This window comes from Epinephelus fuscoguttatus, linkage group LG8 (assembly GCF_011397635.1).
Source record: "Epinephelus fuscoguttatus linkage group LG8, E.fuscoguttatus.final_Chr_v1".
NCBI lineage: Eukaryota > Metazoa > Chordata > Actinopteri > Perciformes > Serranidae > Epinephelus > Epinephelus fuscoguttatus.
This window is the reverse complement of record NC_064759.1, coordinates 17,185,958-17,208,040: the sequence shown is the minus strand read 5'-3', so window position 1 is coordinate 17,208,040 and position 22,083 is coordinate 17,185,958. Positions and strand designations below refer to the sequence as shown.

The window sequence follows — 22,083 nt, the reverse complement described above, 5'->3', positions numbered from 1 at the left end:
AAATGTAAATAGTTCTGTGTATGTGTGACTTCATTTTTCTTTTGTTTGTTTCCTGAGGCCTTGGGCTACATAGGTGAAGACTCAAAGCATTTGTTTGTAGTTATTTTGTGTTGAAAAATAAATAAATTTGTACAAATTCTAATTCCGTTTTTATTTTTATTTTAGCTTTATGGTCTTATAACTATTTATAATAGCATGTGGCATTATAGCCACATGTATATTCAAACACACGCACACACTAGATGGCACTGTCTCACAGGAGTTTGTCATGACCTGATGTTCCCTCCTCTTTTTGACATGGCCTAATTATTAACTACAGTCAATGGCCTGAGTGATTTTATCACTACAACAGTTTCTCGGCAGGCCTAGCTATAAATGGGTGTCAATGTAATTATTAAGCAGCTTCACAGTAAAGCATCTATTCAGCTCCTGAGATGGAAACGATATATGATCACAGTCTGTCATTGTTTAGCCTCAGGGACATTTGAGTCCTGTTACATGGGAGATATGATTTGAAGCAGAATACAAAATTTTTCTTACAATAAAAGTTCATTATCATATGTGATTCCCACGGAAAATGTATATTCAGGTGTAGCCAGCACAATAGTAAACCATAAAAAGTTGGTGTGTTTTCTGTCAGGAAATAATGTCATTTATTTATTAAGAGATTTTAGTGCACAAAGGAAAAAAATACACACGTCCTTCCTGTAATCTTTGTGCTTTGTTATTTGAGTAGATTGTGTTGCTGTGATGACGTCAAGTTGGCACAGCAACGTATTCATTCACCTTGAACTTTGAATTTATTGCAGTAATTGAAATGCAGTGTCATCCGGTTAATGGTTGTAATTTTGCATACTGTTTGCGTACAACGCCTTCCGCCCCCTTCATGATTTTTATTTTTAGATGTTTTTTTTTTTTTCAGTCTCTTCTTAGGTCTCTTCAGCTTTGCACTTATGTTGACCTCAGGCATTGTAAATAACAGACACCAACATGCTATTGTGCCCGCTGATTATTTACATGTTCGCTGTATTTATGGAATGCACCATAAACTTTGCAAATATGAAAACAAAGACAACAATACACTGTTTCGAATCAGACTCTGTTAGCCTGATACCACCAGACCAAATTGCAAATGAACATTATCAGCCAGAGCAAACAAAACATGAGCTCACAGATTCGCCTGGCTCCCAGGCCGAGACTCTGTGACTTCTACGCACAAGATAAAAGGAGACCAGTGTGATGTGTGTGGATATGCACATGCAATGTCTACACAAGTGTCACTAAAGTGAGACATGCTACACAAATACAAAAATTCAAACAGTTTAATTATCTGAATGAGAAAAATAAATTATTACAAATGCAACCTGAACTTTACATTAACTTCTTTCTTTGGTCAAAGATTAATCACACGTTCAGTCTAATGAGTCATGCGGCACTTTAAGAAAAAACTTTGGTCATTACAGATTACTGACATAACACAATTCACTATCAAAACAAGTATGAGACTTATTCCTTAATTTGCCCTTTAAAACACAGAAAAGCCCTTAACATTAGATTAAGATGTGTGGTAAGGGATCCCTTAATTTGTCCATTCATTTGAAAGGGCAAAACCAAAACCCCTTCATGCACCTTAATTTGGAAAGCACATTATTGAAAAAAATAAGTAGAATTTAAGGGGAACATGATTTTAATGGATAACATGCACAGACAATGTATTTAAGTGGTAAAAAAACAACAACTTAAAACCGATGAAAACCACTTCTAATTCAAACATTAATTGATAACTTAAGGCCTTTTAAGGTATAAATTAAGTGTTGGTTTTCATATTTTTTTTACCCCATAAATAGTGCATATAATCCATTAAAAATTCCCTTACAGGGGCACCCATTAGCTCACCTGGTAGGACAGGCGCCCCATGTACAAAGGCTGTGTGCTTGCCGCAGAGGCCACAGGTCTGATTCCAACCTATGGCCCTTTGCTGCATGTCATCACCCCCCTCTTTCCCCCTTTTTACGCTAACAACTTTCCTATCAATTAAGGGCAAACAAGCCCTAAAATATCTTTTAAAAATACCATAATGCACTACAATCCATTAATTTTTTTCCTTAAAATATAATCAAAAATACCCTACTTTTATCGATATGAATGGGTAAGTTGACTGAACTTTAAGGGGAAAACATAAGGTAACCAGTAAGGTGTGGGAAAGTTAAGTTTGTAATACAAAATTTCATTACAACACAGGTGAAATGACTCATATGAAAAACTCACAGGGAGTTTGATCTTTGCTGATGAGTAACTAAAGGGGGAGGGGGATTCTAGCCACACACTCACTCATTCATCAGCCTGGGTTGGGAGACTTCATTCTCTTCATCTCATTTGTTCTGAACCAATAATTGTTTTAAAAAACGTGAGTCACTTGTCTGATGACATCGATCTGACTGAAGACAAATGACTCACTGTGTAAATAGATACTTACAACTGAGAAAAACACTCACTCAACATACATGTTATTTCATATATTTACAATGTATCTGCTCTATATCGGTCTACTTAAAGCTATAATCAATATTTTCATGCTAACAATCTATTTTATGATAATTTGAAAACACTGTGACGATGTGAAAGGGGGGTCAGCCCTTGGTGATGATGACCCTACAGAGAGTTATCACCTGAATTGGCAGCCTCCCTCGGCTTTATAGAGTGTTATAGTGACTTTCAGCTTATTGGTTAGCTGTCCAGTGTCAAACCCATTGGATTAACTTAAGAAAAATCTGAGGTAACACTGATTTAATCCTCACTCACAGCATTACCATCATCTTATAACTACTTTATTAACCTCAAACACAGTGTGTTCTGCTCTATCAACAAATGAAACTCTATCAGTGCAAACATACTGCATTTAATGCCTGAGAATAATGATACAGTCCCCAACTTCTAATGTCTACATAAAAGTTTGGTTATGTACAGGGTTGAGGGGAACTTACATCCATTACCTTGCAATGTTTCACTTCTCTGAAATACTTTCCTGTTGGCTCCAGGCCTTACAGGGAGAGAAAGCACCATATAATTTTATCACATAGCAACCTTTGTTGACATTTACCGTAAACTTGTCCTGAATAACTCTGATGATCACTTACAGTTCATATTGACACATTAGGTCACAGTTTCTGCATGCCCGTTGAACGGACTTTAATACCAACAAATCTGTAGATAACCATCTAATAGCCACTCGAGTGGTTTCCTTTATCTTTGGCTATCAAGTACTGTTTCTACCACTCAAGTAGAACTGGAGAGAAAACTCTTGTTCATTTTCATGCAAGCGTTTTGGATATTGTGGCAGCAGACCTTCCCCTTGTGCCATCATACAGTTTAACTTTATCATGGTGGGATTTAATTATAAAGATGTGTATCTGTATTGATCTTTAAACTGCTCCTTTGGACCAACTGATAACAAATCTTTGCATTAGTGCTACGTGTAGGTCATTACAGTTCACTACTGTACTGACAGATTAACAAGATGTTCACATGTCCTGATAAACACCAGTGAAAGGTGAATTATATATTGCTAAATAACCAATATTTTTGATTTTGTTGATGTAAAATAAATATAAAAATGAATCCATAATTGAAAAACAGTCATCTCAAATGGCATCACACAGTACACACGAGGAGTCAAACATGACACCACATCGATGTGAAACATTATGCTCAAGCAAACAACTGAATCACATAAAGAGAAAATTTCCACTCACATGTTATGCGCACTTTGCATTAACTGTGCACAGACAAACAAAGCTGTTATATGTGAATGAAAGCAAATAGGCCAGCATTGTGCTGTGTGACCTCAGTCACGGCAATAACTGTCACAGACTGGTTGATTATTAACTGCTGCTAAAGTGCTTTGACTAAATAAACTCAAGTCCAAAGTAGTCCCCTATAAAAGGAACTGAGAGAGGAGTGCAGGTTTTTTCACAAACCAAGTCAGCTGCTTCTGGCCCCTGGTCTACCCCCTCAGAGGATCCTTCACATTCTGTGAATCCTTCACATTCTGTGACCCTAAATCCTTCCCATTCTCTGGTCTAACCCCCTCAGAGGATCCTTCACATTCTGTGACCCCATTCTCTGGTCTAACCCCCTCAGAGGATCCTTCAGATCCAGTGCGGTTGCTTTCTCGCAAACCTGAACTGGGAACTTGTGTGGCATTGGGAGGCTGAGGAGCTGTTCCCTTCTGTCGTTCCCAATGGTCATCATAGGAAGGAGGTGAGGACGGTTTAGGACGACTTTTGTTCACTTGGAGCTCAACATATTCTGATGTGTCATTCTGTGGCCCAGGATGGACAGCCCCACCTTTGATCTTGTCAAACTTGACCTCTACATAATGGAGCTCCTAGAAAAGAAAAAGTGAGGGGGGACAACATTAGATCACTTTGACATCTAATTGATATCCTCAAAAATAAACACGACCATAAACAAGAGAAGCTGCAGCAGACTGTTGAGGTTAAGACACACTTCCTCTCTATTGTATCAACTGAATTTCTTCTTCCTGGTTCAATGCCTGACGTTGAGTGCTGTGGTAAACACAGGAGTTTGATGGAGGGTTGCTTAGTCACAGAAAAAACACAAAAACATGAAACTCCATTAGCTTGCCTTGTCAAAATAAATCAAAACCTTTATGAGTGGACCATGTGGGAATTCAATTTGAGGACAGACACAGGAAGCGGCCATGCTCAGCAGTCAGACAGGAGTCACATACATTTACAGGGCTGGTACCTGCGGTTATTCCACAGGCTAGTTAATAACATGTCGGGCAGGAAATCCAAAGTGTGGGATCATTCTGAGAAGGTGAAGGACGAACCCAAGGTGATATGCAAACTCATCTTCATTGATTGACTACAAACATGACGTATCATCTGAAACATGGAAGTAGCTACATGCCCATTAGCCACTTAGCACAATTATTACTGCTTTGCCCACAGCGTCATTAACAGGCGGCTCACTCAGTGTGTGACGTGCACTTGTAGATAAAATATAGGCCTATATTAATGAAGGTTCATTAGTACGGTTTGTATTTCTCTGTAATGTAGCACAGTGTTAACAATGTTACTGATACTATTCTTTCTCACACCTTCAACTCAAACCATTGTGTTGCCCCGCCCAAAATATATAGTTCAATAATTGAATCAGTATCATAAACATGCGGGCGACTAGTCGACTAATGGCACTAAATAACAGCTATTGCTCAACTAGGAAAATTTTTAGTTGAGGGCAGCCCTTCTTGCAACACTAATACTGTGCACTACATGTGATAAAACCATCTATTGTAATTACAACCCTGTATTAAATCAATAAATCATATCATTAATCATCAATCAATAAATGTTCAGTGTGTAGGATTTAGGAGCACCTACTGGCACAAACAGAATATAATATTCATAACTATGTTTTCATTAGCTTATAATTAACTGCAAATAAGCTTAGAGTGGACAAATGTTATAACTTTTTTGTCTACAGCCTGGCGCCTATTCCTCTAAATTTTCCTGAACCTCACTAGCAGTGGCTTGTCTTGAGTTTTATACTGGACTGGCTATGGAATCCAAATCCAAAAAAATAAAAAGTCTCAGAGGAAAATAAAGACATTAATAATGTTTGGACAGATTTGTTTGCTATCTTACCAAATGTTCATAAGTAGCCAAGAGCAGAGTCGTCACCTTGTGCTAAATCTTAAATATTGTGTATCAAACAAAACTCCAAAATATCTATTATACTGTATATAAAGTGAAACTGAAGACTTTTACCTTAGAATTTCCTGAGAATCCTGTGTTTTCCTGCCCTTCACCTCCTGAGAATCCTGTGTTTTCCTGCCCTTCACCTCCTGAGAATCCTGTGTTTTCCTGCCCTTCAACTCCTTTAAAACATAAAAAATAAACAATGAATTTAGACAATGTAGTAAATAATGTATAAACTGTATAAATGCACATATTCATATTCAACACACACACACACACACACACACACACACACACACACACACACACACTTGTAATACACATACCTGTTCTGCTGGTAGAGTTTTTTTTCTGTATCCTGTTCAGAAAGGTAATGAGTCATTAATATGCAGATTAGACATTAGACAGACATTATGTCTTAATGCAACATAATAACAACAACATAAATATATAGGGGCGGCACAGTGATCAAGTGGTTAGCATTGTTCCCTCACAGCAAGAGGGTTCCTGGTTTGAACCCAGGGTGGGAGGTTTAAACCCATCTGTGCAGAGTTTGCATGTTCTCCCCGTGTTTCTCTGGGTACTCCGGCTTCCTCCCACAGTCCAAAGACATGCAGGTTAACTGGTTACTCTGAATTGTCTGTAGATGTGAATGTGAGTGTGAATGGTTGTCTGTTTCTATGTGTCCTAGTGATAGTCTGGCGACCTGTCCAGGGTGTACCCTGCCTCTCGCCCAATGTCATCTGGGATAGGTTCTAGCTCTCTTCTAGCTGGTTCTAATGACATTAAATCTGTTCTGAGGATCACATTTGTCTTGTGTGGCACAAACGTCATACAATACAATGGAGCCTGACATCAGCACAATCCTTTTTATATTGTTAAGAAATACATATATATACATATATACATACATATATATACATACACACACACACACACACACACACACACACACATATATATATATATATACATACACACATATACATATATAATATATACATATATACATATATATGTGTATATATATATATGTATATATGTGTGTGTGTGTGTGTGTGTGTGTGTACAAATATGTTTACTAGTAATTCTAACATGACAGAGATGTAATTCTTTTAAGAATGCTTTACAATAATGACTTCTAGTCTTACTAGCGTACATTATGAAGACTTTTGAACAGGGTTTTGTGCAGTTCTGTAAGTGTTTCATGACACCCATTGCAGAGTTTTAAGGCATGGTAAGCCACATAATATATGACAGTTTAATATTTATACCTGACAAAAACAAAAGGTTAGACCATGAGGTTGAACAGTGTTGAGGTGCATTGTGAAATAACACTAAAGATTTACAGTCAAAGCTAAAGGCAGTCTTAGGACTATATGGAAAATATATAACAAAAGCACCACATAGGTAAGTGAGCCTTTGTTGAACATCAACCCTTTGAAGGTTGAGTAAACAAACTTTTACCAACGTCCGCCTGAGTCTAGTTCCACATTTTCTATCTGCTCTCCTGCCATGAACAAAGTGACACTTCCTCCTGCCTGGTCTCTGAGTCTGATTTTGGGTCCAAACCTGGTAACACTAAGCCATCATCTTTCTCATAGTTGTGATTGACTCTTAGGGATTAAAAAATGGCTCCTTGGTTATATCTTTAAGCTCTTTTACACTTACTTTTTTTGATAAAAGAAGTACCCTCCACCTCCAGCTGCTGCAAGAACGACTAGAACTGCAATGACTATTCCAGCAATGCAACCACCCCCACAGCCTCCTTTGTCATGTGGTTTGACTGAAATGAAACAGAGAAAAGAACATGATTTTTACACCACTCTGTAAACATGTAAACAGGAACTGTCTATAGTGCCCATGGATACAAAGCTTTCAGTAAATTCTCCCCTAAAGTGCTTCCACAAGTGGCCAGTTATAAATACATATTTATTTAATGTTAACCGTAAGGCATCGATTTCTACTTTGGCTCAGATGGAGAACATCCCTGAATGGCAGGATGGTCAATGCACTCTACTTAAAGGGGAAGTCAACAGATTTTTTTCAGATTACCAGAAGTATAACACTGTGGGTTGATCAGTATCTTACTATATAATGATGAAAATTCTGCCTGTGTGTGTGTGTGTCTGTGTGTCTGTTCCACGTTTTTCTCCTCACTGACTTGGTCAATCCATGTGAAATTTGGTACAGTGGTAGAGGGTCATGGGAGCATGAGAATTAAGCAATATTACATCAATTGGCCAAAGGGGGCGCTATAACAACCAATTGAAATGGCAAACTTTGAATGGGCATATCTCATGCCCCGTATGTCGTAGAGACACGAAACTTTGCACAGAGATGCCTCTCCTCATGAGGAACAAATTTGCCTCAATAACTTCCGGTTTATAGATTTTCCGCCATTTTGAATTTTTTGAAAAACACTTAAAATTGATCTCTTCCTAGGAAGTTTGACCAATCTGCATGAGACTCAGTGAACATAATCTAGGGACCAATATCTAAAGTTCCCTCTTGACAAAAGTATGAAAACTTACTAAAACTGAGCTTCTATAAGGCAATGAATATTGCGGAGGGCGTGGCTCATCACATAATGGTGTATAACATCTCAAGGGTTTCACCGATCACCACGCAACTTTGTAGGCATATGACCACACATAATCTGAGGGGACTCCTCCATTATTGACCTGATCAAACAAAATGGGGGCGCTACAGAGCTAATTTCTTATCTAGGCCTAACCGCCATATTGATTTTTGCTAAACTTGGTAGATATGTAGAACAGGACGCCTCAAGGTGACTGGAGAAATTTAACTCTAAGTGGCAACTGGGTGGCGCTATAACAACAGAAAAATGCTTAAACATGGCTAAAATGCGACCGATCACTGTGGCTCCCCCTGTGGCCCAATGTTGGGTTTTTTTCTAATATCTGGTATGACTAAGTCATGTTGCTGCTGCAACAAGGGCTAGCCGCACCTTTCCCTTGTGAACTACCAGTGTGCCCCACATTTAAGTCAATACAACATATAAACACTTTAACTATCTGCCTTTCAACATGCTACCTCAACTACTAATGTACAGTTTTAGCCCACTATGGGCAATGGTACTACTGTACTTTCAATAAAGCAATCGTACTACCAAATTCACAAAAACTCTGTCTGAATACATTGCTCTTCTTAATGGGTTCAGTTGATTATTTAATCTGCAATTTCCTATGACCTCTATCCCAAACACACACCATGTGAAACTGTACGTGGGCAACTGTGCACTCAATGGGTATGGACTATTTTAAAATTATTGACAAAATGTGCGATCAACACCATCCTGGTACCTGTTACAGACAGTTCATGGTCTGTAGACAGTTTTCTTCCAGTTACGTCATTCATCGCTTCGCAGGTGTAGATGCCACTGTCTGAGGGTTGAATGTTGTCTTTAGTGAACACAGCAGAATTGTGTATCTTTGTCCCATTCAGTATCCAGGTGTAAGTGGCAAGTGGTCTGGACTCAGCAGAGCAGGTTAAAGTCAAGTTCTCATTCGGACGTATCTGACTTGGACCTGTGATTTGAACATTTTCTGGTCCATCTGAAAAACAGATATTTGTAAAGCTCTCACAGCAGCACGAATTATGAAGAATATAAAATAAAAAACACCTACAAACAAAACATTCCAGCACTACAGTGTTATTTATGTCACTCGTCATTTTGAACAGTACATATACAGTTTGTCACCTACAGTTGACCTCCATGGAGTATTTAGCTTCAGCGCTGCTGACGGGGTTGCTGACTGTACAGGAATATTCTCCACTGTCTTTTTTGGTCAGGCTCTTAAAAGACAGCACTCTGTTCTCATCGTAAAGTATTATGATGTCAGACAGGATCAGATCTGAGCCATCCTTCATCCACTTTCTGGTAAAGACAAAGCCAGCAGCGTCACAGGTCAAGTTGACTGAGTTTCCTTCAATCGGCAAGGTTGTTGACGGCGTAACTGAAGCACCTGATATTATCTCTGTTGGGCAAAAGACCAAGAAAAATAGGAGAACAGGAACAAAAGAAATTGTTACTGAAGGATAACGGAAAAAATAAATGTCCCCTTGGGGATTAGTAACATATTTCTTCGACTTCTTCTTCTGCTTGCTCAGAGCTACTTCACTATTAGTTTGACACTTATTAACCCACAGGTTTCCTATTCTAAAGTTGCCTCCTCTTCACACTTACTAAATTCATTGAAGCACATCACTATGGCAACTACTATCTCCTTTATTAATGGACCAATTTAGCAATTTTCAGATACTATATCTATTAAAAATGTACTGCCTTCATGCCTGAAGAGGGGACAACTTCAGGATAGGAAATCTGTGCGGGTTAATAAGTGTTAAACTATTCGTAAATTAGTTATGAGCAAACCTCACTATAGAATGGCCAACACATTTTGAGAAGACTTCAAGTTGTGTCGGATTTAGGAGGACGTATTGGCAGAAATGGAATATCATATAATAAGTATATTTTCTATGGTGTTGAATCACCTGAAAATAAGAACGCAGTGTTTTCGTTACTTTAGAAGGAGGCGTTTATTTCTACATAGGGAAAAAAAAAACACAAGCACTGGCTCTAGATTGGGTCATTCACATTTTTGCATTGCAGACCAGCATCAATAGCCTCACCGCGATGAGACTTTAGAAAAAGCACTGATTTTTTTATAGTCAAACTTCTTTGATCAGCATTTTACCAGTTTTAATCAGCTGGTCTCTTCATTTGTAGAAAAAGAGACCTCAGCGGATGATTCGGCTCCCGGTAAAAACTTCCTGAACATTTAACACTGATGGAATTTTAACTGGGATAAGTTTTACCTGGTTGCAGTCTGCAATCCTCACTGCTAGATGCTACTAAATCCCCCTAAATCGTACACATTGTTCCTTTAAATTGGAGCGTTTTTGGACACCACTAAAAGTTGTAGTTTTATTTTTAATTACATAAGAATAGATCATTATCTATTAACTGACTGACTTTGCGGAACTACCACAGTATTAGGCCCATATTGGGCATATTAATATTGTAATTAATGTACCTTACTTACTATTAATAAGCAATGTTTAGAAAGCTATTGAGGGTAAACTCTTACTTAATGGCCTAGTAGCTGTGATATATGGTCCAGAGAAACAATGCATAGCTTTTTAATGACTAAATATCCAAAATACTGGAACGCATGTTTTTCCTCCTCAAATTTTCTGAATTCAATAATGTTCGGTGGGCTTTGGCAGGCCGGTTGTGGCCCATGGACAGTTGACAACCACTGTGCTAAATGATCCCATTTGTTCACCAGCTAGTCGCTCTGTCTGTCTGTCTGGTCAGGAAGCATAGGACTTAACTGCTCTATGTTACACAATTAATGTTTATCTTGTCTTTTTCAAATTATTATTTAATATAATATCAAGAAGCATTGATTTGAGTATACACACTTTGTCAATACAGAATATGCAGCTGGGCACTTATTTGTCATCTTTCTGATCACTTAACTATATCCACTAAACCTCTTCATTCTAACTTACCCAGTACAGAGACAACTGACGGCTGAGATGTCTGATATCTCAGAGTTTTGTTGTTAAAGGCCTGACAGCTGTAGTTACCACTGTGATTCATCTGAATGTTCATCAGTCTGAGCTCTGGTCCAGTATCAGACAGCAGGACTCCATTCAGAAACCAGTGAAACAGGGCAGGAGGTCTGGAGACAGCTGAGCACATCAAGCTGATGTCTGACCCTTCGCCATAATATTCTTGTGATGGAGATATTGTCACATTAATATTGTCGGGGCCATCTGCATTGTGCAGCACGTGGGGAGTGGAAAAAAAGAATCACCAAAAAGTAATGTTAGTATCTTGCAGAAAATGCTAGATTACATGCAGTTAAGCTCAGTGTGAAGCCTCATTATACGTTCAACTTTGACGCATGGATGCATATAATGCAGGATAAAGAGTATGCACATATAAGTTAGTAACTCACAGCTGATGGAGAGGTTTACTGGATCACTGGTGCCATTACTGACAGGATTTAACACACGACACCTGAATGGTCCCTGGTCGTAGCGGGTCACGTTTAATATAGTGAGATTGGCGCCTCCATCAGTGAGCTGAACTCTGTCACTTTCTGTAACCTCAGAGCTGCCGTTCAGCCAGAGGAAAGAGAGAAAGGACCCAGAGGCGGAGCAGGACAGACGGACAGTGCTGTTGAACTCCACCAAGTCTGGTGGGTCTGAAGTTACCACAACATTGGCAACACGTGCTGTGGGTGAAAAACACAGTGGTTTTTAAACTAACCGGGTTTTCCTGCCCAAGGCTGGATGAGTTCAGCTGTCCAAGCCACTCTGTATAATATCTTATCCTAGCTGTTGCCTAATGCTTGGTGCAATATTTATCCAGTGTTGGCTGATCTTACAAGTTTATTGTTCTTAATTTGTCTTTTAGTTTGGGTGCTTGCCACGACTTTTGCTGTGCCGCTGGCCACTCAAGGAGGTCATTTTTGTACAAGTTTAAACATGTTTCATTCTGAGCCTCAGTTGTCTCTGTACAAGCAAAGATTGCCGACCTATCTTGGGTCCAAATGCAGGGTTCAATATCAAAGGTTTCTTTACTTGCTCAGTCAGGCAAGTGGGTGAGCAATCTACTTTAACAGAGTCCATTTTTTCTTGGCCCTATACAAATTGCTTTATCTATTAGTGGTTATCAAATAACGATAAAGACCTAAGTTCATGTCTAATCTTTCGCCCATGTCCTCTAATGCCATGCAGCTAAACTTCTGTTTCCAGAATAACTGAAATGCCCGCTTGTGCTTCAGCTCATAAACTTTGTCTTTATCTGTTGCCATTTTCTCATGAGAGCCTGATTGATACTGAGCAAGTGCAACTCTCAACAGAGATGAGAAAAGGAATCAAGATGGTTCACCCCTTAGCTACTTACATTTTCAGCGTGGGAACAAAACAATGTGATTTAATAGTTTTTTAACACTTGCTAGATCAGGAAACTGAGATGCTAGAGTTACTAGCCTGATGTGGAATTTACTTGCCCTGTGCAATCAGGTTATCTTTATTGCTGAGTCCTGAAATGTATGTACAGTAAGTATTGTTTCTTTTTGTTCCATGGATGTTTGGTAAAACTGTTTTATATTTAATAAAGTTTTATCTGACACTATCACAGGTATGTCCAATTTTCTATCCATATTTTTTTTTTTTGCACAAAACCTTCTATTCAAACTCACTCAGTACAGAGATGGTGGCAGGTGGAGATGATTCATATCTCAGAGTTTTGCTGTTAAAGGCCTGACAGCTGTAGTTCCCACTTTGACTCTCCTGAATGTTCATCAGTTTGAACTGTGGTTCAGTATCAGACAGCAGGCTTCCATTCAGAAGCCACTTAAATTGGGCAGCAGGATTGGAGTCAGCCAAGCATGTCAGGTTGATGTTTGACCCTTCCGCGTGGTATTCTTTTGACGGAGATATTGTCAAAGTAACATTGTCTGGGCCGTCTGAGGGTAGAGAAAAAAACAACAGCAAAAAGTTAGTATGCACAACTGCATTAGCATACATCAAGTCATGAGAAAAGAGAGCCTGCAATAAACACTTTCTAAATGAAACTGATTGTACATTGATTTAGCTCACACTGTGCTGTAGTTTGCAGTGATGCTGTACCGGACTCCATTAGGTTGAAATGTGTTTTTAATACTTTGTACAGCTAATGGGGAAACAAAAAGAGGAATAATCTAAACTCTTTGTCTCTGTTTTCAAACAGATGTCGTCAGATAAAGAACTGAACATGTAGGTTAACTCACAGCTGATGTTGAAGATTATTGGATCACTGATGCCATTACTGACAGGATTGGACACATTACACTTAAATGGTCCCTTGTCGTAGCGGGTCACGTTTAATATAGTGAGATTGGCGCCTCCATCAGTGAGCTGAACTCTGTCACCTTCTGTAACCTCAGAGCTGCCGTTCAGCCAATGGAAAGACAGAGAGGTTCCAGAGGCAGAGCAGGACAGACGGACAGAGCTGTTGAACTCCACCAAGTCTGTGTTGCTGGCTGTTGCTGTTACATTGGAAACTGGCTCTGTGGGTGAAAAACAAAATGGTGTTAGATTAGCCTCCAAATAAGAAAGGTGCAGTACAGGAAAAGACTAAATTTAAAATTTACACTAGCAAAAAAGCAACATTTTCTCACTAATTATTTGGTGACCATGATACAAAGACCAAAACGCAATTTGGGCTCTCACACAATGCTTTGCACATCAGAGGGACATTTAACCAGCATTGATTTAACTCAGTGGTATTTTTAGGCTGTACTTTTTGGTAACTGCTCTTTGGAATAATTTTTCAAAGTAATGTAGCCCAATTGAACACCATCATAAAGTGTGGCCATAACAGCTAAATCTACATCTTTCGGATGCAGTCTCAACAACAGCTAAATATATACATACTATATAGGTGTACCTAAAAACAGAGTCAGTGAAATTATTCAAATCTCAGTTATGGCAACTATTGTGAGACCTATGGGCTTTAAATTTCATTATCTTACCTAACATGATAAGAGAGTGAAAGTTTATCTTGACCTTGGAAATAGTAGCCTGACAAGAAATAAATGTTTACTTGACGTCTTCATATTTTTTTTTTCTCTCAAGCTTTTACACAGAGATTTTTCAGTACTTGTTTTATCTCAGTATAAGAGATAGGACCAAGTCTTTGTTTTGAAAGTCACAAGTATGTATTAGGTCTTTGCAAACAAGTCCCAAATCAATCCCAAAGTCAAGCCTAAGAAATTCCAAGTCAAGTCCCAGGTCCTTAACATGCGTTTAGAGTCCTAAACAAGTCATAACTCACTCATAATGCCATAATGTGCATTTTAAAAGCAGAATAATAATAAATTTACATTTTACAAAAGTATTTTAAAATTTGGTAAATGGTAAATGGACCTGCACTTGTATAGCACCTTTCAAGTCATCCGACCACTGAAAGCACTTTTTAGACTACGAGTCACATTCACCCATTCACACGCATGCATACACTGATGGCCCAGGCTACCATACAAGGTGCCACCTGCTACTCAGTTTTTTTTAACACACTCACACACCGATGGAAGCATCATCGGGAGTAATTTGGGGTTTAGTATCTTGCTCAAGGATACTCCAACATGCAGACTGGAGGAGCCGGGGATCGAACCGCTTATCTTCTGATTGGGGGGACGACCTGCTCTACCCCTAAGCCAAAGCCACCCGAAATTAAATATTTGCATTTCAAATAAATGTGACTAAACCGGATTATGAAAACAGAAGTGCTGACACTGCATATTTCGTAGCATATAACACTGTAAACCAGCACCACCACACAAGGAATTCTGTATGTTTTTGGATTTAACTCATCCCATATTGGGAAAAAATATTTTCCCAAATTGGTTTGGGAGATGGCATCAAGTACTTTCAAGTCAAACGGCTCAAATCCAAGTGAAATAATGAGTTGTTGGTGTCAAAGTCCAAGTTGAGTCTTTGACTTTTGACTTTTTCGAGTCTAACTTAATCAAACCTGTGACTCGAGTCCAAGTCATGTGACTCAAGTCCACAGCTCTGCTTAGTACTATGTAATTATTATAATGTGAGGATGATATTAATAATAATAATAATAATAATAATAATAATAATGGCTGTTCTTGCTATTATTATTATTACTGTCTGAATTCTGGTCTCAGTATAGGCCTAGATGTAATTTGAAACCACTGAACACCTCAACACAATTATTTGAACTGACACAATGTCTATTTCTTGTTCAGTTGCTCTGCATAATTTCCATTCAGCACTGAAATAGATACATGTGAAATGTTGTCTCACCATCTACGTACAGTCTTGTATCACCTGTCTTCTGTTGCTCTCCAGATGGAAAAATGCTAACTCTGTATACCCCACTGTCATTTAGAGCCACATTTCTGAGCTCCAGAGATCCAGTAGACATGAAGAGGGTGATCCTGCCTTCATACTCTGGTGCAGTTAAGTTTGTACCACTGAAAGTGATTATAGGTTTTCCATCAAATGTCCAGCCCACAGATAAGAATGGTTTCTCTGGCGGAGTCAGTGTTGTGGTGAACATCGCCGTCTCTCCCACAGCTTTATTCAGAACATCAGGCAACACACCAGCTCCTTTGGTTAAACCTGGAGGGGACAGTTACAGGTCTGAGAACACTGCAATAAGTTGAATACATTGCAAAATGGGCCACTTGGAAAGAGAAAGCTGGTGCTTTGATGTAATATTACAAAGTTTAAAATCAAGTCCTGAATCATTTTGTTAATCAATATTTCATGAGTAATGGTTGGTTGCCAATTGTTATTTGATATTAGTAAATAAAAACTAACATTTATGTTATGATGAGAGTGATGACACATTATAGAAGTTATTGTGCACAGATATAATTACATGTTTGCCTTGAGATTCTGGCTTGTCCTCTGGTGTGCCTTGGGCACAATAAGTTTGAAAAACACTGGTCTATCTATTAAAAACAGATAAAAAGATGGCATTTTTGGCCATCAGCTTTCTTTTAAATCACATTACAGATCTAATCAAACAAAGTGACCAAGGTTGCAAGAGATCCGTGAGTTCATTTTCTATCAGACCAACACACACAAAGCAGCTTCATCGAACATGATTTTGATTCATACAGTATTAATAAAACTACATTTTTTATTTAGGCCTACATTAATTAAAAAAAACTGACATTTCAATGCCACCCAAACCACATGCAACACGGCTTATATATAAATGCAGCAATTAAGTTGCCTTTACCAGTTAGATTACTGTCTGTTATCCATGCTGCTAGTGAGCCTCAAAAGCATGGTTAGCAGACCTCAATATCAGTAGCCAAACTTCTCCACAACAACTTAAACGATTGTATCTTAAACACTGACAGCAAAGACAATAAAATGTATAAAATCATGATTCTTACCTATAAAAGCCACAGAGACAATACAAAGTAAAGGTAAAATATCCATTAATCGATCGTTGTGAGATGTGAACAGCTGAGGAAAGTTGAACCATCACACTTTGACTGTCCTACTAAATGTGAGAGTCTGGCAGCTCTAATTTTATGAGTGAGTAAATGCAGAGCAACCCACGCTGAGTTACAAAGTGTCTGCATAATGTCATAAACCCACTGAAGCTGCAGTCATGCCCTAAAGCTGCAAGACGTCGCCCTCCAGTGGTGTAAATGTGTTTGTACTGACATACTGCTGTGGTATTAGTGATTCCGGAAGCAACATGTGGGTTAGTAAACAGAGTATGTTCGTTATTTAGATTGGACAAAGCATACACATAAAAGCATTATAGCATACAGTACTGTGCAAACGTTTTAGGCAGGTGTGAAGAAATGCTGTAAAAACAGCAACAGCACATTTTGTATATTGACAAAAACAAACAATTAAACTTTAAATTTTTTTGAAAGCATTCTTACTTTACAGCATTTCTTCACACCTGCCTAAAACTTTTGCACAGTACTGTATTTATTAACCTGTGATATGATGCAGCAAACATAATGTCCATATAAGTTGACAGTTTGTTGTGGATATATCAGTTAATTCTCACTAATAGGTTGTTCAATTAAATCTCAAATTAAAAGCAACAGGACCGTCATGGCAAACTAATGCTGTACAGACATAAATGTTGCTCTACTAGAATAGTAAAAATACAAAATTATACATGGAATCTACAATAAATAAATAAAAAAATCTTGTTTTGAATATTCATTTTGTATAAACATAATACAGCTCCAATGAAGAGCTGGAACAAGAATAATATTCTATGTTACACAGAGTGGAACAAGACCTCTTGAGTGTAAAGAAAATGGTGGACCAACAAACCAACAGCCGATGCTGCCACATAGCTTGGATAAAACTACTGTCACACACAGTGTGTAACTAGGATACTGTCTTAATTCATGAATAAATCCCTGAATGTTTAGTCGTGTCAAACTGTGATATTTGTTGTTATTTGGGCATTTTAAAAAATGAACTCCTTCACAAGAAGCCTGTTTTAATTAATTACAAATGATCTTGATTGCTTCATGATCCAAAGTTGCTTGGTGCGTTCGTAGTTAATGATTGAGGATGCAAAACAGTGCAAGCGAGCCTTTCGGAGGTATGATGATGGAAACCCCCCCACAGTACTTCCTCGTGCTGCCTTGATAAATCGAAATCAACACACATTCCTCTGACATAAGCAAAGGCAAAGTGAAGGAGTGTGAGCCCTCTTTTCTCCCATCACATCTGATGAGTCTGCAGAAGGAATGGAAACAACTGTGATACACTTCATCATCCTGGGAGCCATCACAGGTGAGCTCTTAACAAATGACAGCAGGTAAAAGTTATGTATTTACTTGTTAATCAAAATGTAACGACTGATGCTTAACAAAGCTTTGGGAGATAACTACAAATGGGTAGTTCAGATTTTTTCACATTGGATAAGCTTTTCACTGGTGCTAATATGAGTGCATAAACACATTGGTTTAGTCGGCACATTGTGTGGATGAAAATATTCCTGTCAGCTGGCAACTTGACAAAAATACCTAAACCACAATGCAGCACTGACAAAAATGACATTCACAACAGAATACAGTACATTTGGTGTAGTGTTATACTGTATTAACTATATCATCTGTATGGACTGTTTAGTTTGATAAATAATTTCCTGCTATGGCTACTCTCATCATCAAATGAAGTCCATTCCTAACTCAGACAAGTGGAGCCCAGTACTTCCTTTCCATACTGAGTGTGTTGGATACACACACACAGCAATCAAAACTTAGCCTCTATACTATACACATACAGACACTATATATTGCATGTATTAAGATAGGATGGGATAAGATAAGATCGAACTTCATTTATCCTGAGGAAAATGGCTGTGCAGCAGCTGCAATACAAAGTTAGAGGAGTGCAGACACAAAGCATGCAATATACAAGGACTAACATAACAAAGTAGAGCAGCAATGTATAACAAATATACAATTAAATATAAACTAGATAACAATAAGGTGCAAATTATAGGAACTAGCTCACAGTAGAATTAAAAAAAATAATAACTATCTAAAATAAGGTGCAAACAGGTGCAACTAACAATATATACAATATATACAACAACACAAACAGGTTATGTATGAATGATACATGTGTTATAATATTATATCATGTAATATAATATGTATTATGGGAAAACGCTTTAAAAAATCTAAAAATGTATTGACTAGTAAACAATATATACATAAACCAGGCTAATTATTAAGCGTAACAGAAGAGGAAGTCGATGTCGTTCCTTTTTTCACTAATATTAGTTCCCTTGCTGTTGTTGATAGAGACAATGGGTAATTATTAACCCACATAACGAGTTAAATATATATAATGGACTGTATAATGGACTGCCACTGCTCAAGGCATCATAAATTGTGTGTCACTTGGTGCCACTATCTGCCCCATCAACAATCTCCAAGGCTGAAAAATGAAGCCAATGTGTAAATGGCAAAACTTGCAGTTCATCGAAAGGTGACTTGAAGCTGGCTCCAAAACAGTGAATCCCCTTATGTTAAAATGGCCAGCTTTACAGCAGAAATAAACGTGTTCACAGCATGGTGCAATAACTGGTTTTGGTATAATAACATTTCCTCCTTCATGACAACTGTATAGGGGGAGGATTTTTTTTTTTTTTTATAGCTTACCCATTTACATTTTATAAAGGCCCAAAGTTACACATATGATGTTTGGGTCTGTGGGACCCATTTTAATTTTTTATCAAAAGAAAAATGATACGATTATTTTTTCAAACTGAGACTCATTGGCCTTGGCTCATTTTCTGTGAAGAACATATATCAGAACACATTTTCTATGACCACACACTGTTTACCCCCACCCCACTACATATTTATATTACATACAGGATGTTTGGGTCCACTGGACCCGGGGCTAATAAAGGTGTGGAAATAGTAGGGCCTGTGTACCTTTACTCTGTCCTCCACCTGTCTGGGCCTGCTGTTAGCATGTGTGTTTTGTGTTGCCCCTGCCTTTCCCACACCAGGCTGCAACATTCAAGCACCAACACCTGCTGCTCTCACAGTCCCGCACATTTTACCCTCTGTCTTGTGGGATCCAATCTTTATTTTCTCATACTCCATCCTGCTGCAAATTGGGGGCGGGACACATTACATTTAGCTTTGTCAGTGTGGTTCCTTATCACAACTTTTCAAGATGGCCTTGCAATTGATTTTGGAAGAGAGAGAAGCTTTCGGTGATGATGCAGAGGTAGACTGACTACTGTATGTGTTCAGCTTGTGTTGTGTAAACTGACCTGAATGGGTTAAATTTCTAATGAAGTTCAAATAGATAAAAATCAACACATCAATCAATAGGTATGAAAAACCTTGCTTCATTTGTAAATCTGGTGATTTTTTTCCACTCATATTTTGATTATAATTGATTTTCTTTTTTTATTACATTTTATTAAAAAAAACAAGTAGCACTTTAATTCATAAATGTGATCTAACAATGCTGTTTATATTGCTTGTAACTGAGATGAAGTAAACGTCTGTTGAGTATTTTAACATAAAATTGTTTGATTGCATTGAATTAAAAACCCCAAAATGCAGTGGGTCCACCAGATCCACAAACAGTGGCTGGACAACAAAATATGAACACCATACAAGGGTTAAGGGCGGTCCGCTTTGAGTAACAGGCTGTCTCTGAGCTGTCGCTACAGTCTATGACTTGGATCCACCCCTTGCTGCTCCACAGCTCCAATCTCTCATCCAAATATGGTCACTTCTGGGTCCAAAAAAACAAAAACAAGATGGTGATGGCTAAAATGCCGAACCCGAGGCTTCAAAACGGTAGTCCACAAACCAATAGGTGACATTACAGAAACTATGTCCATTATTTACACAGTCTATGGCCCCATCTCAAGGTCAGATTAGCAAAAGATATCGCACTAATGATATGACAGTGCAAACATGCCCATAAAGTTTTGCAGGTGAGTGAGTTTTTTTTGTGTCTGATTGCAATTATCCATGAGGCAAAAATAAATGTTGCTTTTGCGCCAAGAACACAGAAGGCAGAATCATGGCAGAGAGGGAATAGGAACATAGTATCAATTTGCACCTGGGTGAGAACAGTCACACTGCAGTTATTTGGCTATCTACACCAGGCCACCAGGAATGCTGCTCAGTCTTGCCTCCAATTAATTCCAGTGGCCAATTATGGTATTACAGTGAAAAAATTCACTGCACTCCAAAAAACATTTTTCCCATAGTACTGCATTAGAAATTTCAAATCAGTAAAACAATTATGACTCTGACTCCTATGGAAGTTTGTATCTGTAAAACTTTCCTCCAGCCGAGAAAAGTCATTTAAAATCTGTAACATCATTACAATAAAGACTTTGAGTCATACAGTAAATCACTGGTGAAGCCAGGGGGAGCAACACTACTGGGCATATTCAGTGGTCCAGATACCCAGGAGCTCAGTACTTTTTCGGTGTATGCACAAGGCCCCCAGAAAGTGTGCCAGATTTTGAAGCCAATTTTCATAGTGGTCAAACAGTGAAACAACTTCTGGGTCTGTCATGTGATGCCATTGGACCAAAAAAGACTTTTCCCATTGTCTTAAATTGTGAGAGAGACATCTGGAAATCTGTGGATAATTTTTTGTCACAACCCCTGCAAAATGACTCCTCTTACTATCAGAATTTTATCTGTTTGGTCTGATAGAACTTTTTGTCCTACTTGTCCAGGTTTAGGAGCTGCAAAAGCCGCACGATCCTTTAGTGAAGTCTCCCCTCAGTGTAGGCCTACTCTCTGACAACCTGCTGTGTAAAATTAGCGATTTGACAATCAGCTTAACTTTATTCTGAGGTTTTGTTTCAGTTTGCAGCAAATACATTTTTTTAGAGAACCCTCAAAGTTTCAACTGAGATATGAAAAAAGTTACGATGCTTCAATGCGCATACTCAGAGGGACGGTACTGTATTTTATTTTATTTTTTATACTTTTTATTGTCATCACATTTTATGCACACATTGTACATATTTTTGCAATCTACTATGGATAAGAAAAGAAAAAAGATGACAACTTCTTTTTTTTTGACAAGATATGTTGAACCAATCAATATAACAACAAAAAACCTAAATAAATACTAAAAAAACTGACATTTCATTTCCATGTGTTCGGTCAATCTCAGGTTCATAACCGTAAGAATTAAAAGCAAAACAAATCAAATACATCCTTGATACTTCTTCCACCGAAGAAAATCTTATTTCATAAATCTATTTTTTCCTTTATCGAGGTCTCTCATCTACCTC

At 38.1% G+C, this 22,083-nt stretch overlaps 2 protein-coding genes across 3 annotated transcripts in view; one reads left to right on the top strand and one right to left on the bottom strand.

Annotated features, from left to right (window-relative positions):
* Positions 1-1,308: 1,308 nt before the first annotated feature.
* On the bottom strand, positions 1,309-16,866 carry LOC125892533 (carcinoembryonic antigen-related cell adhesion molecule 5-like). 2 transcript variants are annotated; one of them, XM_049582509.1, is made up of 12 exons: positions 16,694-16,866; positions 15,588-15,905; positions 13,541-13,819; positions 12,971-13,237; positions 11,720-11,998; positions 11,268-11,534; positions 9,455-9,727; positions 9,053-9,304; positions 7,398-7,512; positions 6,053-6,084; positions 5,796-5,905; positions 1,309-4,387 (listed from the first exon to the last, which is right to left on the bottom strand). In XM_049582509.1, exons 1-12 carry the CDS (start codon positions 16,737-16,739, stop codon positions 4,004-4,006), a joined length of 2,622 nt encoding a protein of 873 aa, XP_049438466.1. In that variant the 5' UTR covers positions 16,740-16,866; the 3' UTR covers positions 1,309-4,003. The 2 variants fall into 2 exon arrangements, with proteins under 2 accessions (XP_049438466.1, XP_049438467.1); XM_049582510.1 differs by lacking the exons at positions 11,268-11,534; positions 11,720-11,998 and having other exon boundaries at positions 16,694-16,862.
* Positions 16,867-17,960: 1,094 nt separating this feature from the next.
* Positions 17,961-22,083, top strand: part of LOC125893471 (carcinoembryonic antigen-related cell adhesion molecule 5-like) — a 57,158-nt gene continuing 53,035 nt past the window's right edge. The window contains exon 1 of the mRNA XM_049584176.1: positions 17,961-18,074. Coding sequence (XP_049440133.1) covers positions 18,029-18,074 — 46 coding nt within the window. The 5' untranslated portion in view covers positions 17,961-18,028. The remainder of the gene's footprint in view (positions 18,075-22,083) is intronic.

Excerpts from the sequence above, each read along its gene's own strand:
- LOC125892533 (XM_049582509.1), bottom strand. The coding sequence starts at position 16,739 with ATGGATATTTTACCTTTACTTTGTATTGTCTCTGTGGCTTTTATAG. Across the intron at positions 9,305-9,454 it reads ATACTCCATGGAGGTCAACT|ATGGACCAGAAAATGTTCAA; the intron begins GTAGGTGACAAA and ends TCTGTTTTTCAG. Across the intron at positions 7,513-9,052 it reads CCATGAACTGTCTGTAACAG|TCAAACCACATGACAAAGGA; the intron begins GTACCAGGATGG and ends GTTTCATTTCAG.